Consider the following 15,849-nt stretch of genomic DNA (forward strand, 5'->3'; position numbering starts at 1 on the left):
AACATAACTACTGTATGCATAGTTATATGGTTAAATGCATTTTTATTATTTGCATTATTTTTTACTCAGGTAAAAAATAGCTAATCAGAACAAACCTGCGACACATTTTTGGGTCAGAACTGAGCAGTTGAGAACCACTGGCAATAACACTATTATTTAAAAGACAGAAATAGAAAGCCAAAATATTTAAACACAAGGGGCGGGAAATTTGAGATATTTGAAATAAAATGTTATGAGTGATGTTCGAATTTTCATCCACATTTTCATCACATTTTCATCCACATCAAGCTATGTCTCTTTCATCACAGCTATACATCATTACTGTGCATTTTCCCTGTGCTCTCACAGGTTTTCTACTGTGCTAATTGAAGTCATAAATAGCCCAGTCTGGCACATCCTTGGCTAAATGGTGGCCTCATAAACTGGCCCATGGGACATGAGAATGGGCTATCACTTTATCAAATCCTGGCTACTCTTACATGACAGGGATAGAGACAACCTGCTGTGGTCTGGCTATGGCTATGTTCCAAGAATCCTGAGTTTTGCCCATTTACGATGAGCCCTCCTGGACAAAGAGTACTGTCCACAACCATTCCACTCACCTGGATCTGCTGGAGGGCGACAGAGGCGTCCTGGATACTATGAGGGGAGTCAAAACATTTTGCGGTGGAGATGTTGGCATTGACCATCCACTGCCGGAAGTCATGCAGAGAAGAACGGAAGCGTTGTTCCAGCAGTTTTTCCTTATTCTGACATTCCCGGGAGGCTCGCAGGCTCAGGCTAGAGAGAAAGATGCACAGAGGTATTAGAAAAGGAGAAGGTAAAAAAAAGGGGGGATGGGGGTTAAAATGTGTGAGCATGGGGGGGGGGGTGATAGCGCAAGGTGAGCAGACATCTGTTTCAATGACAGGCTCTCTCAGAGGGAGAGTTTGGGAATCAGGAAGTGAAAACGCAGCAGAACCAGCACACACAAGAATACAGTGGCATATCTGCACAGCACACAGGTACACACTTACACACGAATGCAGACGAGGATAAAGTGGACAGTGGAGAGAAGATAAGCATGTTTTTTTGCTGCTATACCTGAAAAGCATGCTAACGAGGCAAAGCCTGCTGTCATGACAGGTGCTCTCAGCTGAAACGCTCACTTTAGATGCAGCGCTATGAGGTGCAATATATCACAACCCTTCATTCAGCTCAGTGCACTGAATTTATATGTGTTAATATATTCCATCAATTAAATACAACATATGTGAAAGTACAAACCTACAAAACAATTAAATATTGCTTTCTTTCTTTCTTTCTTTCTTTATTATTTATTTATAATTTATAAAGCCGATTGAATTCATGTCTTTACATTTTCAAAAAACTATTATTTTTTATTAATTTATTCTTTTATTTAGTCATTTATCTATTATTTTTAGGGCTGTCAAAAGATTAATCGCGATTAATCGCATCCAAAATAAAAGTTTGTGTTTACATAATTTATGTGTGTGTACTGTGTATAATTATTTTGTATATATACACACACATGCATGTTGTATATATTTAAGAAAAATTTAGATTTTTGTATAATTTATATATAAAAAAATTATATTTATATATAATATAAATTATATATAAATATATACAGTATATGTATGCAAATATTTCTGTGTATTTATATATACAAAATAATTATACACAGTACACACACATATATTATGCAAACACAAACTTTTATTTTGGATGCGATTAATCGCGATTAATCTTTTGACAGCCCTAATTATTTTATAACACTATTCTTGCATTTATTTTCAATGTTATTTTTTCATCAATTATTTAAAAATATACTTTTAAAAATAATATTTAAATGTTGTTGTTTTTTTGCTGTTAAACACACCGTTTTTACAAAGTTCAAAATCTTTAAGGTCAATAAATAAATAAAAGCATTAGATGAAAGTTTACAAAATTTAGAGCTGAATTGTTTTATTTTTTGTATTAATTTATTCTATTTATTAATCGCTGTACTCATTTATAACACTTTTTATTACACTTTTTTTTATAAATTATTAAATGAAATAAATATTAAACCATAATGAAATATAAACAAACAAACAAATAAATAGTTATACTTATGTAATTATATTATGTATACATTACTCAAAATAATTTTCTTATATATATTTACGGGAAGCTCTGTAAGAAACATCCACCTTCTACTTGTCTACAACGGCTAAACAAACTTTTAGGGAATGGACTGCTAAACAAAACCAGGCGGTGACCATTTAACCTCATGCATGTGTGCTACAGCACTCACCTGTTGTGTAGCTTGATGAGAGCACTGACTCTGTCAGTCTGCGGACCCAGATCACTGGAAAACCCACACAGCTCATTAAGCTGCGCCTTGAGCTTCTCCTCCATAACTTCAGCTGTCTGAAGCCCCTCCAGAACACCCTGATGGACACACACACACAGCAGGGGTGAGTGTCAATGCACAGGCCACCCTTGACACCTAAATCTCATTTATCGGCTTGATGCTTCTTCATGCACAGTTGCGCACACACACATTTGAGCATTAACACAGCTCTATTCAACTCCAAGACAAGGCTTCTTACAAAAGCATTTCTGTTCTTCAGCGAGTCCAGGAAGCCTTCCCACTTCTCCGAACATGCCTGAGATTGTACAGAGCCGAAGTGGTGCCTCTTTCTCAGTGCTTCCACCCTCCCCCTGACCCTCTCTTTAAAAACAAGAGGGAAATGCTTCCCTGACTTCCCCCTATAGAACACTTCCTCCTGTAATCTCTCTCCTCCTCTTCCTTCTCTCACTCCTCCCTGTCTTCCATTTCACAGGCCGTGGTTCTCCCTCTCTTTCACACTCTTCGGCGGCTCTCGTTCACTCCTCCCCGCCTTTGACATGTTCTCTCGTTTGCTTTCCCACTCTTTCTCTTTCCCTCCCTTTCACATTCTCCCCGCCTCCTCTCCTCTCTCCCGCTCCCTCTCCCTCTCCCACTCCCGGTGGGAGTCAGCTGTCAGATGTTGAGGAGCTGGAGCCGTGCAAACGAGCGTGTAACACAAACAAGTCTGGACACCGGAAACACCAGATGAGAGAAAGTAAAATAGAAAGAAGGAAATATTGAGGGACTTGAGGAAAAAAGGAAGAAATAAAGGAGGGAAAATCTGCAATCCTTTTTCAATTATCTGAGCAGCAAGCGGTAGATGAAAGTGTAAACAACCTCAACAGCAGGAAAACATATTACGACTCACTGTTTATGAGAAAGAGCCAGACAGAGAGAAAACAAGGCAAACAAGAAAGGGAAGGAAAAAGAAAGATGCTCTACAACAGGAGGGTCCGCAGGGGAGTTCTAGGGGGTCATGGAAAAGTTTAGTGAAAAACAGGGTAAAAATGTACAAATGAATAAATAATATATATATAAGTATATTTAATCAAACCAATAAATGGGCAAAAAAATAAATAAATAAATAATACATCTAACAGTAATTTACTATAATAAATAGAATAAAATACAAGAAACTATATATATGCCTTTTAAATTTTAGGAGAGGGGTCCCTATCACGAGGATAATCATATCCGGGAATAAAAGACTATAAACCCCTGCTCTAGACTACATACATATAATTTCTGGATTTAACCTTGTAAACGAGTTTGTTGCTTTAAGAACGATAAAATTCTTCACCAAACTGTGTTGACTTTCCAAACAGTACGTGTCTGTGTGAGAGCTTACATGTACACTGTAATTAAGTAGCATTTACCTTATACACTCCCCCTTCCCTCTTCATCTCTCACCTCTACTCAATTAGCCTACCTTGGCGACCGTCCATCCATCCACCGCCGCAGCTCCGCTATTCCTCCGCTCGGCGCTGTTCAGTCCTTCGCTCCACTCCTTCAGCTGGCCCTCCAGCTTCTCCATTTCTTCCTCCAACTGCGCTGTCAGCCGTGTCTGCTCCTGCTCGGCCCCTGTCGCCGCGGCTACGGCCGTCTCGAGAGCGTCGCGAGCTCGTAGCGAAGCTCCCTCCCACTGGTGCAGCGCTCGAGCCAGTGCCGCCACCTCTCCATCCATCAGCTCGCAGCCAGCCGCCGCTGTGTGCCTTCCGGCTCTCTCCGCGCTCAGCCGCACGCGCCGCAGCCGCTCGCGCCCCTCGCACGCGCCGCGCTCCAGCAGCTCCTGAAGGAGGGAGGGAGAGAGAGAGTGAGAAGGAGAGAGGGAGGGTAAAGTTGCTACGGAAACTGCGGCATCAGTGGCTGCTTGTTATCCAAGCACTGCCGCCGCTTGTGATTCTCACGACGGTGAAACTGACTGACTGAAAAAAACTCACATCGGATCAGTTCCTCGCGCCTCCTCTCTCACTTCACCTCCTTTTTCATCAATCTAAATTATCATAATTTTCATACATGTCCACTTTTAATTTTCCACAATGACAATTATCTAACGTAAAATAAATTGTAATTGTGCAATTAAATGTTTTATTAATAAATAAAGTGTTATTAATAAATAAACCTAATGTTAAATAAAATGAAATAAAATAAAGAAAAATAAATAAAATAGTGCAGAGAAAATTACAGCTGCAAAAAAAAAAAAAAAAAGTGTAATATTAATTAAGCAAGTCATTAAAAAATATAAAGAATAAAGTATCATATAATAATTTATTCATGCATTAGAAAATAAAAAAAATATTTTTTATTTATTTTAGTTATCAATCACACAAAAATATTTTGATAGATTAATAAAAAAAAACTGGAAAGTTAAGATATTTTTATTTCAGGTATGTATAAGAGCTTTTCATGCAAAGTTATATCTAAAAAAAAAACTATTATGTTTAGTGAACAGATTTTAATGCGATTAAAAAAGGTATTATCCCTGAAAAATAAACTACAGCTTCAAAGGTAAATGGATGGAAGAATTGATTTGAATATAATTTATTTAAAGTGCTGCTGTGTAGTCTTATTATCCTTTATACCATCTACCACTCACTCATTCTCTCCGACTGGAATTGATTATCCAGGGAGAAATGTGCAAACAGCATAGAAATTTCCCACCAATTTTCGCCCATTCTCCCCCTTTCTTAACGCCTCTTATTGCTCTCTCAGTGCCTCTGGTACTTTTCTCTCATTTTCTTTCTCATCAAATACAAACCCCATGTTATGAAGATTTTCTTTCTCATCAAACACACAGACAAAGTGTTATGGAGATAAGCAGACGGTATAATGAGCTAATCAGCACGGAAATATTGCAGATCCATAAAAATAGTCAAATCTAAGCACCTGCATCCATTGATTTGTAGTCCTGTGAGAGCATGTAGTACAGAAACACTGACCTTGGACAGAAATGTACATGCTTCTCTTCCCCCACTCACATAAATGTTTTACTTTTTGTTGTTGTATTCCCCCTCATCTGAAAGTCATTTTAGATAAAAGTTTTTGCTAACTGATTTAAATTGAAATATTGATTTAAATTGAAATTGTAAATTGTGTATACTACTGTTGTATTCTGCGCCACGCTATGTTGACTGGCAGCTGTTGCAGTATAATTTCCCTCATGGGGTTAATAAAAATACTTTATCTATTTATACACCCACACTTTCATAATCATATGTGCAGATGAAATGCAATTATGCATTCATATAATCAGTGTCTCAATTTGACGTGCAATCTCACACCATCTCATCTGCTTTAAAGAATGGATATTTGTTCTTTTCATTTCACACCATTTACAATGAAAGATGATATTTGTAAATGAGAAAAAAAAAATGCAGGTTCTCTCTATCATTTTCCACAGAGGCTGTCAAGAAACCCTTAGAGAGAAAACAAGCTTGATTACAGGAAATGGTACATCTAATTAATGGGTAAAAGCGTTAATGAATTATGAAACTGAATAAAATATATTTAAATTGTATGCTTATTTTAGACAGATGAGGACTTTATTAAATTGAAAATGAGCAATTGACACAAAATAATATTCGAAAAAATGACATGTTCTGTAGTATCATATGCTATACTACATCTTTCTGTTTTAAAGATAAAGGTTAAAAATAAGTCTCACTAATTTAGTAATTCTTGAATAAAGCAATATTTTCATTTTCTTACCCGGACTTCAGTCAACTTCCGACTTAAGGTGTAAGAGTCACCAGATGGGTCAGAGCATTGCTGAAGTTCCTCCCCTACCACCATTAGCCAATCGGTGAGCTCCCTGATTGTTTCCATGTACTTCTTATGCTCGATTACAACGTCCTCTGACAGTCTGACTCTCTCCTAAATAAGATCAAATATAAATAGCATTTAAAATTTTAATATGAACACTCTCGTTCACTTTTACACTACAACTATCCACTAGACTAGACACTGACAATACTTCACCTCTGCTGCAGCTTTGACATCCTCAAAATGTGCCCTAAGCAGAACCATTTCTTCCTCCTCAAAGACGGGGTCACCAGTGCGTTTGTAAAGTTCGGTCGCACTCTCCTCCAGATAGCACAGAGCTCCCTGGTGGTCCTCCACATCTGATGACAGCAAGCGCAGTCTCTCCAATTGCTTTCGTTTCTCCCTGAGTCCAAGCTGGGGCTCAAGAGGACCCTTAACCTCCAGCCCTACTCCCTCCAGCCACCTCTGCAGCTGTGCACGAGACTCCACAAACAAATCCCACTGATTAACGGTCCACTCTAATCGGCTAAAACACAAAGCACAGATAAGAGGTAGATTTTTAGATTTTACTTTTTTGTATACAGCAGATGAGTATATAGACAGATATAGAGCAGATGAGTATATAGACAGATAGACACAGTATAGAGTAGGTGAGTATATTGACAGACAGACAGACAGATAGATAGATAGATAGATAGATAGATAGATAGATAGATAGATAGATAGATAGATAGATAGATAGATAGATAGATAGATAGATAGATAATAGCTGGATAATAACTTGGTTGCCATAGTGATAATGAGTTAATTGAATAAAAGCCCATGAGGCTGCCACCTGCAGTCAAGCACACTTGCCAATTAAAAAACAAAGCACTATGCTCCCACTCTTATCTCTCTTGACCCAAAATACTTTAATGGTCCCGGTAATTATATTCCTATTGATGTGTCCATTGTCGTAGTTCATTTTCATTCAAAGCCAACTATTAATTGACCTAAATTTCTGCAATGATAGTCATTTATAAGTTAAGCTTTCATTGCCAGGTCACCTGTGGCAGCTCATGGCTCTCAAGAGCAGTGCGGCCCATGCGTCCTCAGCTTCCTGATGCTTAGAGCAAACAACTCCTCGTTCCACTTCTCCACTGCTCTTGATGACCAGCTCTGCTTTCCCAGCTGCCATGTTGAGCTTTACCTCGCCCTCTCCCTTCATAAGCAGGATATCCTGGATAAGAGGAAACAAACACAAGTTACAGCTACTGCACAGATACAGAATAGCCATTCTAAAAATATTATTTCCCCCTAAACAGTATTAGGGAAATGTCAGTTGCAAGTTACATAGATGAGAGAGTGAAAATAGCCACCAAAAAAAGAGGATTACGAGTGGCAGAAAATACAGTTTGTAATTTTACAATACATAACAATAAAATACAAAATTATAATAAATGACTAAATAATAAATAATTAGATAATAAAATACAAATTATATTTTGTATGAAAAAAAACAGCACATGAATCTCTGTTTGTCTCTTCTTCACAGATTTTCCCAGTTGTTGTTCTCTATGATTTTTCAACATGTACCTGTGCTTGCTCAAGTTTATCTTCCACCTCCTTTTTACTCCCCTCCGTGTTCTCTAGTTTCTCTAACTTTCCCTCGACATCCTTCAGCCAGATTTCCACTGCTATCAGCGCCTCCTCGAACGCCTGGTACTCCTGTAGTCTGCGGAGTCGACTTCTGGCCCCTTGTAGCAAAGCCTCGTGGTTTGAGAGCAACTCTGCTGCCACACTTCTCCCTGATCTAGATCCTCTCTCTGTTATAGTGAGAGAGGACTGACACAGACGTTCAAGAGATGCCCTGTGACAGAAAACATACAGCTAGCTTACATTTAATCATGACTTACATTGTGAACATTCTCACATGCTGTTACACATGGTATCTCATAAACACAGAGACACTGTCCATATGTACCTCCTCATCAGCAGCTCTCGGTGGATTTCCTCCACTCTTCTCAGTTCTTCTGAGCAGTCGGGGGCTGCAGACTGACTCTCACCCCACAGAGGAACATCTGTCTTCAGTCTCACCTCCAGATGTTGCAGCCAGTCACTCAGCTCCACCAAACGCGTTTCAAACCTTAATAAGATCAAATTCACTAAATTTACCCTAACATCTGACACACTGGATTGAATTTCCATTCACAGTACAGTACATTGATGGTTAAATAGGTCATTGGCCTACTATAACAATTCTACAATAAAATACTACATTGTAAGCAAAGGTACTGTGATAGAGGTAACACAAAATTGTAAACTGTAAACATCCTGCTGATGTTATGTTAAAGGATCATTCTTACTATGCAGTATATTTTCATGTCCCCATTGTACTGTATGTCTTAAAGGAGAAGTTCACTTTTAAAATGAAAATTCTGTCATCATATACTCACCCTCATGTTGTTTCAAAGCTGTATGAATTTCTTTCTTCTGCTGAACAGAAAGGAAGATATTTAAAAGAATATCAGTAACCAGACAGTTTTTGGGTCCCATTGACTTCCATAGTAGGAAAAAAATATACTATGGAAGTCAATGGGACCCAAAAACTGTCTGGTTACTGATATTCTTCTAAATATCTTCCTTTCTGTTCAGCAGAAGAAAGAAATTCATACAGCTTTGAAACAACATGAGGGTGAGTATATGATGACAGAATTTTCATTTTAAAAGTGAACTTCTCCTTTAATACAGTGTATTGCCTAATACAGTACATTCATTTTTAAACAGGGAATTCTCAACCAAACTTCCAATAAGTTTTAAAATTATGTAAATTTAGTTATATACTAACATAATCTTAATTAAAAAACACACTAAAAATAAAGATGTACAACATTAAACTGACATCATGTTATTGTGTTCATTACAACAGAAGTACCAGAGGTACATTTCAACTTAGATAGGAGGGCCTTTGAATATCGTCTTGGACAAAGGGGGATCTTGGAGTCAAAAAGGTTAAGAACCATTGATCTAAAATAGATTTAAAAGATGGAAATCATATTTGTTAGTTCTCAACACAATATCATAATTAAGTGAACATGGGGGAATTTATAATTAATTCACTTCTCTGATTTGAGCAGTTGTTACAATTTCTTAACATTTGCACAGGTGGTACACACTCCCAACATGAACAACTGATTGATTGATTATTTATTAATAAATATTGCAGGTGTTTCTTTTTTCCCCATTTACCATTGCTTTGTGAAATTTCGCAGATGAAAGTGGGATTGGATGTGACAATACAATAATGATACAGGAATAATGATGATAAAATAAACTATTCTTTCAGCTAGCAAACAAACCAGTCCTAAATAACTGCTTTCCGATCATAATTGGATAATACTGAAGTAGCGTTATACAAAACTGGATATGTAATGTGGATCTTCATCAGTTCTGCATTGTTGCCATTTTACAAATCTCCGCCCACACAGAGGTCATTGTCGAAAGAAGAGGCTTGCTATTGACAAATGCAAATGTGTGTATTAAAGTTCACCAAACTTGAACTCAACACAATTCACACAGGGAAACCGGAAATACTTCTTCGTGACAATTCCCATTGAAATTTCGATGAGCAACAGTACATGTGACCGCACCTTTTTTGGCCATCCTCTAAGGCTCCATCCTGTTGGACAGTCTGTTTTTTTCCATTGTCTTGCCATTTTGTAAATGATCAAGTTATAAATAAAGTTTTGTTAGTGCCTGAGCTTAGATTGTAGACTCGAAAGCACTACTTACCCGTTTAATAGGGTAGCACTTTCTTCCAGGGACCGCATGCGCTGTCTGCACTCCATAACAAATGCATCCAAAGCATACTGACAAGAGTCCAGTTGCTCCTGTATGCCCCCAGTCCCACCTTTAGTGAGATGCAACAGGAGTCTCTCTCCATCCTCACAAACCTGAGCCAAGCGCTCCTCACCATCCATGACTTCCTCTACTGCAGTCTAATAATGAGGGGATAAATGAATCGTATTACACGAGGGACACAAAGAGCCACTGTTATTAATAATGTTAAATGGCTCTTAAACCCAAATTTCAAATCCAGAATAATCCCCTATTAGATTGAGGTCTGAAATGCTTCTTTATTGTTTTACTGCTGATTAGTAGGAGCCTTATTGCTTTGCTCTGGTGCAATGTTTCATTACATGGCTGAGTCATTTGTTGCATGACGCTACCTTGAGTTTTTGTTGCTTGGATGAAATAGCGACGGCATCTCCTGTTTGCTCAAAGCAGTCCTCAATTTCAGCTCTCAACTCAGAGAGCCAACAGTGAAAAGCATGTGCTTTCTCTAGTAGAAGGAAAGACAGAGAGAGAATGACAGTCCATAAGAAGAAATGTATGTGAGCTGTTGCTGCATGCGGCCAGATGGACCGTGTAGGAGTGTATGGAACAGCTCTCTGTTGTCTTAGTAACCAGCCTCAACCAATTCCACCGGGATCTGTCATAATGTCAGTGGGAGAGGTAGCATCTGAGGCACAGGTGTGTGGCAGTCATGCTTTTAGGGAGTGCCGTGCAGAATCATTTCAAACAAACATAAATAAATAAAATATATATTACCAACTATTCATGAGCCACTTGAATGGTAAGTGGCTTTAAAATTCCATCTATAGTATTAGTTTTGCTCATAACTGACACCTACAGTTATTCAGCTGCTCATAACTGACACCTACAGTTATTCAGCAAGGACACAATTTAATGTGTCCTTGCTGAATAAAAGTATTTCAATTTAAAATTTTTAAAAAATGTCTTTCTTTAAAAAAACAAAACATTTATTGACATACTTTTATTCAGCAAGGACACATTAAATTGATCAAAAGTTACTTTTATATTGTTAAAAAAATTAAATTCAATTTCAATTAAATGCTGTTCTTTTGAATTTTCTATTCATTAACGAAACCTGAATTTCACAAAAATACTAAGCACCGCAACTGTTTTCAACATTTATAATAACAAATAAATATTATATAATATAATAATTAGCATATTAGAATGATTTCTGAAGGATCATGTGACACTGAAGACTGGAGTAATAATGTGAAAATTCAGCTTTACCGTCACAGGAATAAATTGCATTTTATAATATATTAAAATACAAAACTGTTATTTTTTATTACAGTTTTACTGTGCTTTTGATCAAATAGATGCACCCTTGGTGAGCATAAGAGACTTCTTTCAAAAATATATAAAAAAATCTCACTGAACTCAAACGTTTGACAGACAGTATATCTATTTTTTATTAATTAATTAATTTAAATTCACTCACCATTGAAGCGCTGCAGTAAAGCATCCTGAAGTGACCCCAGGATCTGGCTGCGGCGTTGTGTCACTTCCTCATTCCTCTTGACCAGGTTGGAGACAGCATCACCCAACAGGGTCAGGTGCTGAGTTGGGTACGCTCTACACAGTGCCCTGAGAGACTCACTTGCGACGTCCAAACTCACCTCCAACTGTCTCTGTGACTTCTCAACCTCCTAAACGAACAGGGTGGAATATACAGGGTATTTAGTTTTTAATTGAATGTTAAATGGTAATAAAGACCCCCATGTGAAATGAACTTGGTTGGATACATTTCCATACAAAATTAAATCACAGTATTTGGCTTGTGGATTGTGTACCAGATTGCACATGATTAGACTACATTTATTCTTATTTAGCCTACTTTGCAGAATCCTACCGCTATATTTAAGTCATATTCAGTCAATTCACTAACCTTGATTTTAACAAAATTCTCTGGGTCAGAGGATGTTGAAAACTCTGATAGTGAGTCCTCGGAGGTCTTCAGCTGCTCTGAAATCTGGGAAATTAGATCTTGAAGCTGCTGCCTCTGGGAGTTGAAGTCTTTATACATGCCTCTGGTCTGTTCATACACCTCTGAAGCGTGGGAAATCTGCTTTCTCAGATCTGCAGCCATCACCTCAAACGGCCAAAAACAAATTCTAGATTTACAAGTCACCGTGACTAGCGGTGTGTTTTTATTCTCTTTACATATTTGATGTAACATCACTTTTCACAACAAATGTCACAGCTACTGCTGATGATTACCTGAAGTTCAGTGTGTGTGTGCTGGGTTTTCATCAGTTCCTGTAGCTCTGTCATCTTCTCTTGCAAGGTCTTCAGTTCGTCCTCCTTATTGTCCAACTCCAGCTGTACAAACACAGAAATGAAGGGAATTACATATTTTGGTATTTTATCATGTTTCTTTTATAAGGTTAGATTTGGCTGGGCTAAATGGATCTCACCTTGAATTCAGAGAGGCGCTCCTCCATGTCATGAGTGGAGAGGAGACTGGCAGCACCCTCACTGAGCTCACAGACAGAGACAGCACTCCAACACTCTATGTCATTGGCTATTTTATTAATGCCATTCCACAGCTCAAGAGAGCGAGTGTACCGACTGATGTCTGCATCCATACTCTCAGAGATCTGCACAATAATGAATACTGGCCATAAGTGCATCATGTGCATAATATGGTGTGAATAATAAGAAGACCACAGTTGAAAGAGCAGACGCATCCCTTATTATGACGGTGTAACGACTGTATCTCATACTTCTATATTACCTTCCTGACGATTAGGGCTGGTCCGAATACCATTTTTTGAGCTTCGAAGCTTCGGTAGTAATGAACATCGAATATTCAAAGCTTCGGAGAGAGGAGGCTGAACATATTCTTCTCTCTAATAAAGGCAGTATTCTCTATGTGTCTGTCTGTCCGTTTGCATTTTGATTATTTCGAGAACCGTTCATCCAATTGACTTCACAAGGGAGTGCAGCGTCGCATTTGGTGCAATATAGATGGACACGCGAGACGCGACACATTCAGAATTAATAAACTTTTAGTAAACTACAGAACAGCGCGAGCGGGAAGCGGCGTGCCTCACGCGAGCAGGGCTTACATGCCCCGAGAACGGACACTGCATTAGTGATATAAAACGCACACACACGTCTGTTAACTTAAGCAATATTTTTAAGGTAGTCTAATATTTTTCTGACTAACAAATTACTGAGTAAATGGTAGATTTAAATAAATAAAAACTAAATTTAAATAAATAAAAACTAAATTTAAATAAAGAGAAAACGAAATTTAAATAAAGAGAAAACGAAATTTAAATAAAGAAAAATCTAATTTAAATAAAGAAAAATGAAATTTAAATAAAGAAAAACGAAATTTAAATAAAGAAAGAAAAAAACAAAATTTAAATAAATAGAAAACGAAATTTAAATAAAGAAAAACGAAATTTAAATAAAGAAAAAACTAATTTAAATAAAGAAAAACGAAATTTAAATAAAGAAAAACTAAATTTAAATAAAGAAAAACGAAATTTAAATAAAGAAAAACGAAATTTAAATAAAGAAAAACTAAATTTAAATAAAGAAAAAACGAAATTTAAATAAAGAAAAACGAAATTAAGTGAAATTAAAAACGAGATTAATTTAGATTGATAATAACGGGTAAAAAGGCTAATACATTTTGCTTCTATTATTCTATTTTCCACAATGTCAAAGCAACAGCTTAACCCAAAACACAAGCTCAGACATGCACTTAGGTCCATACAAACTCCGCTGTTCTGCGCTCTAGCCAGAGAACACTCCCGATGCTGGAACACTTTCAGGCGTTGGTTCTATTTCTAGCATGCACGCGTTTTCCGCATGGCTCGAGCCGTGCCTGAGATGCGTGTCTCACGCAGGCGTGTGCAAACTCCAACCTGTTAACATGGGAGCCGAAATAAAAACGGACACCATGCAGCCGAGACGCTCACGCCATGCAACCAGTGTGTCGCCGGCCTTATTCAAGCGCGAATGAGAACCGTTTCGCTGGAGATCCCAGGTGTGCAAAAAAAATAAAAAAACGAATATTCGAATGTCAAATTTTCAAATCGAATACCAACCCACCGAACGATTATTCGAATATTTGGGTCCAGCCCTACTGACGATGTATGTACAGAATTTTGTTTTTACTTAGTTCACATACAACTTTGTTATTTTTTGTTGGTTTTTATCAATACCTCCCTTTTATTTGAATGGTTTCTTTTGTCTTTTCCCACCCTGAATGAGTCATAAAAATTATGAATAAATCATAAATAAAAAAAGACAAATATACAATAATTATATGATAACCAATAAATGGTCAATATTATACATTTGTATTTGTTAAAAAAATTAAATAAAATACAACACAGGAAAAATATCAAAAAGTTGCAATAAATAAATAAAGATTTTAACTCATTTCCATATCACATTCTGACATAAAACCAGTTCTCCTTGTAACATCGTCATTTGTAGGAGCAATCATTCTTACTGATTAATTCCAGTTCACAAATGATCATGTTTACATGCTTTACAATAGGAGATGCTTCCTCTTGTTAGATAAATCCCTGCTCAAGTTGTTTAATAAAGTGTTTGGGACTAAACCGAACATGCCAAATAAATGACGCCTAAGACATCTAATCAAAAGCATTAAATGCACTCACATCCAGCCACCGATCAACAATGGCATCCATCTCAGTTGTGACATTTTCACTCTGAATGCTTTCATCTGGAAGCTTCTTTAACACACCGGTGAGGCGTTTGCCTGAACCAATGAGCTTATTCAGGTCCTCCTTAGTGGTCGCCAGCTCTGGCCTCACTGCTTCCAGCTGCGCAAACAGAGATAACAATATTACATGTGTGCTTGTTATCATAAATGTAATCTGATGTTTAAAATGAGGCACACACTGAGGCACTAACCCGTGACAGAGCTCTACGGATGTCCTCAGGGTTATGTGGGTCTGACTGGGCCACAGTGATGGCATGAGCTCTCTCTATCACCGAGCTGATCCTGGTTCTCAGGGTCTGGTATTCCCTACAGAGCTCCAGCAGGTTTGCACAAAGGTCATGGCTTTTTATGGGGACAAACACGAGCAGCCAAGTCTTAGATTTTAGGCTTAAAGTGAGTGACATCAATAGTATCAATAGAAATACGCAAACACACACTACAGTCATGGCAATAGCTCAAAACACTCTCCCCTTTCTTCAGTTTCTTTAATCCAAAGCATAATCTATTTAGAGATTCACCCACATATCCATCAAACAGCGCACACAAAATAAACCACATTTAAATTGCATTTAAACATGGCAACAGTCGCAACCTGTCAAAACATCCATCCATCAACCCACTGGCCCAGTCCAGCCTCTCCCTCCCATAAGTCATCCATATCAAGTTCAATTTGACAAACCATTCATCTATCCAAACACACACCAAGTTCCAATGAAAACTAAGTGTACAGTCTAAGACTTGGGAACCGTAGCAATATACTCACTCCTCCACAATAATCCCCCTAATCCTCTCCCAGGTGGAGTGGACCACGGCTACGTCCCGTTTGACTTCCCCTGCCAGCTCAGAGTCTATGTGGGCCAGTTGTTCTCCTTTTTCTCCCAACCACAGCTGACTGTGCTGTAGGGCCTGTAGCTCTTCTTCCAACTGCTTCAGCAACCACAACCTGACAAACACATTTATTATTAAAACAGCATAGCACAAAATATAGGTTTTCCATCATTACAGTAAAATTACAAAACTCAAACATTTGTCCACAGTAAACAACACCTCAATAACAGGTCCGCATTTTTTGGCACGTAAAACATACACAACTATCATACCAAAATAACCACAGCACAGTGTTAACATTTATAAAATGTCACAT

At 37.8% G+C, this 15,849-nt stretch overlaps 1 protein-coding gene across 1 annotated transcript in view; it reads right to left on the reverse strand.

Moving 5' to 3' along the window:
- The window catches only part of syne1a (spectrin repeat containing, nuclear envelope 1a), a 124,471-nt gene that overhangs the window by 68,506 nt on the left and 40,116 nt on the right, over window positions 1-15,849 (reverse strand). The window contains exons 41-57 of the mRNA XM_079887687.1: window positions 15,469-15,648; window positions 14,897-15,047; window positions 14,641-14,805; window positions 12,412-12,594; window positions 12,215-12,316; window positions 11,883-12,086; window positions 11,436-11,643; window positions 10,348-10,460; window positions 9,911-10,116; window positions 8,103-8,264; window positions 7,715-7,988; window positions 7,186-7,358; window positions 6,356-6,665; window positions 6,086-6,250; window positions 3,807-4,166; window positions 2,300-2,436; window positions 603-780 (exon numbers count right to left, since the gene is read on the reverse strand). Coding sequence (XP_079743813.1) covers window positions 603-780; window positions 2,300-2,436; window positions 3,807-4,166; window positions 6,086-6,250; window positions 6,356-6,665; window positions 7,186-7,358; window positions 7,715-7,988; window positions 8,103-8,264; window positions 9,911-10,116; window positions 10,348-10,460; window positions 11,436-11,643; window positions 11,883-12,086; window positions 12,215-12,316; window positions 12,412-12,594; window positions 14,641-14,805; window positions 14,897-15,047; window positions 15,469-15,648 — 3,271 coding nt within the window. The remainder of the gene's footprint in view (window positions 1-602; window positions 781-2,299; window positions 2,437-3,806; window positions 4,167-6,085; window positions 6,251-6,355; window positions 6,666-7,185; window positions 7,359-7,714; window positions 7,989-8,102; window positions 8,265-9,910; window positions 10,117-10,347; window positions 10,461-11,435; window positions 11,644-11,882; window positions 12,087-12,214; window positions 12,317-12,411; window positions 12,595-14,640; window positions 14,806-14,896; window positions 15,048-15,468; window positions 15,649-15,849) is intronic.

Source organism: Squalius cephalus (assembly GCF_949319135.1).
Source record: "Squalius cephalus genome assembly, chromosome: 12".
Taxonomy (NCBI): Eukaryota; Metazoa; Chordata; class Actinopteri; order Cypriniformes; family Leuciscidae; genus Squalius; species Squalius cephalus.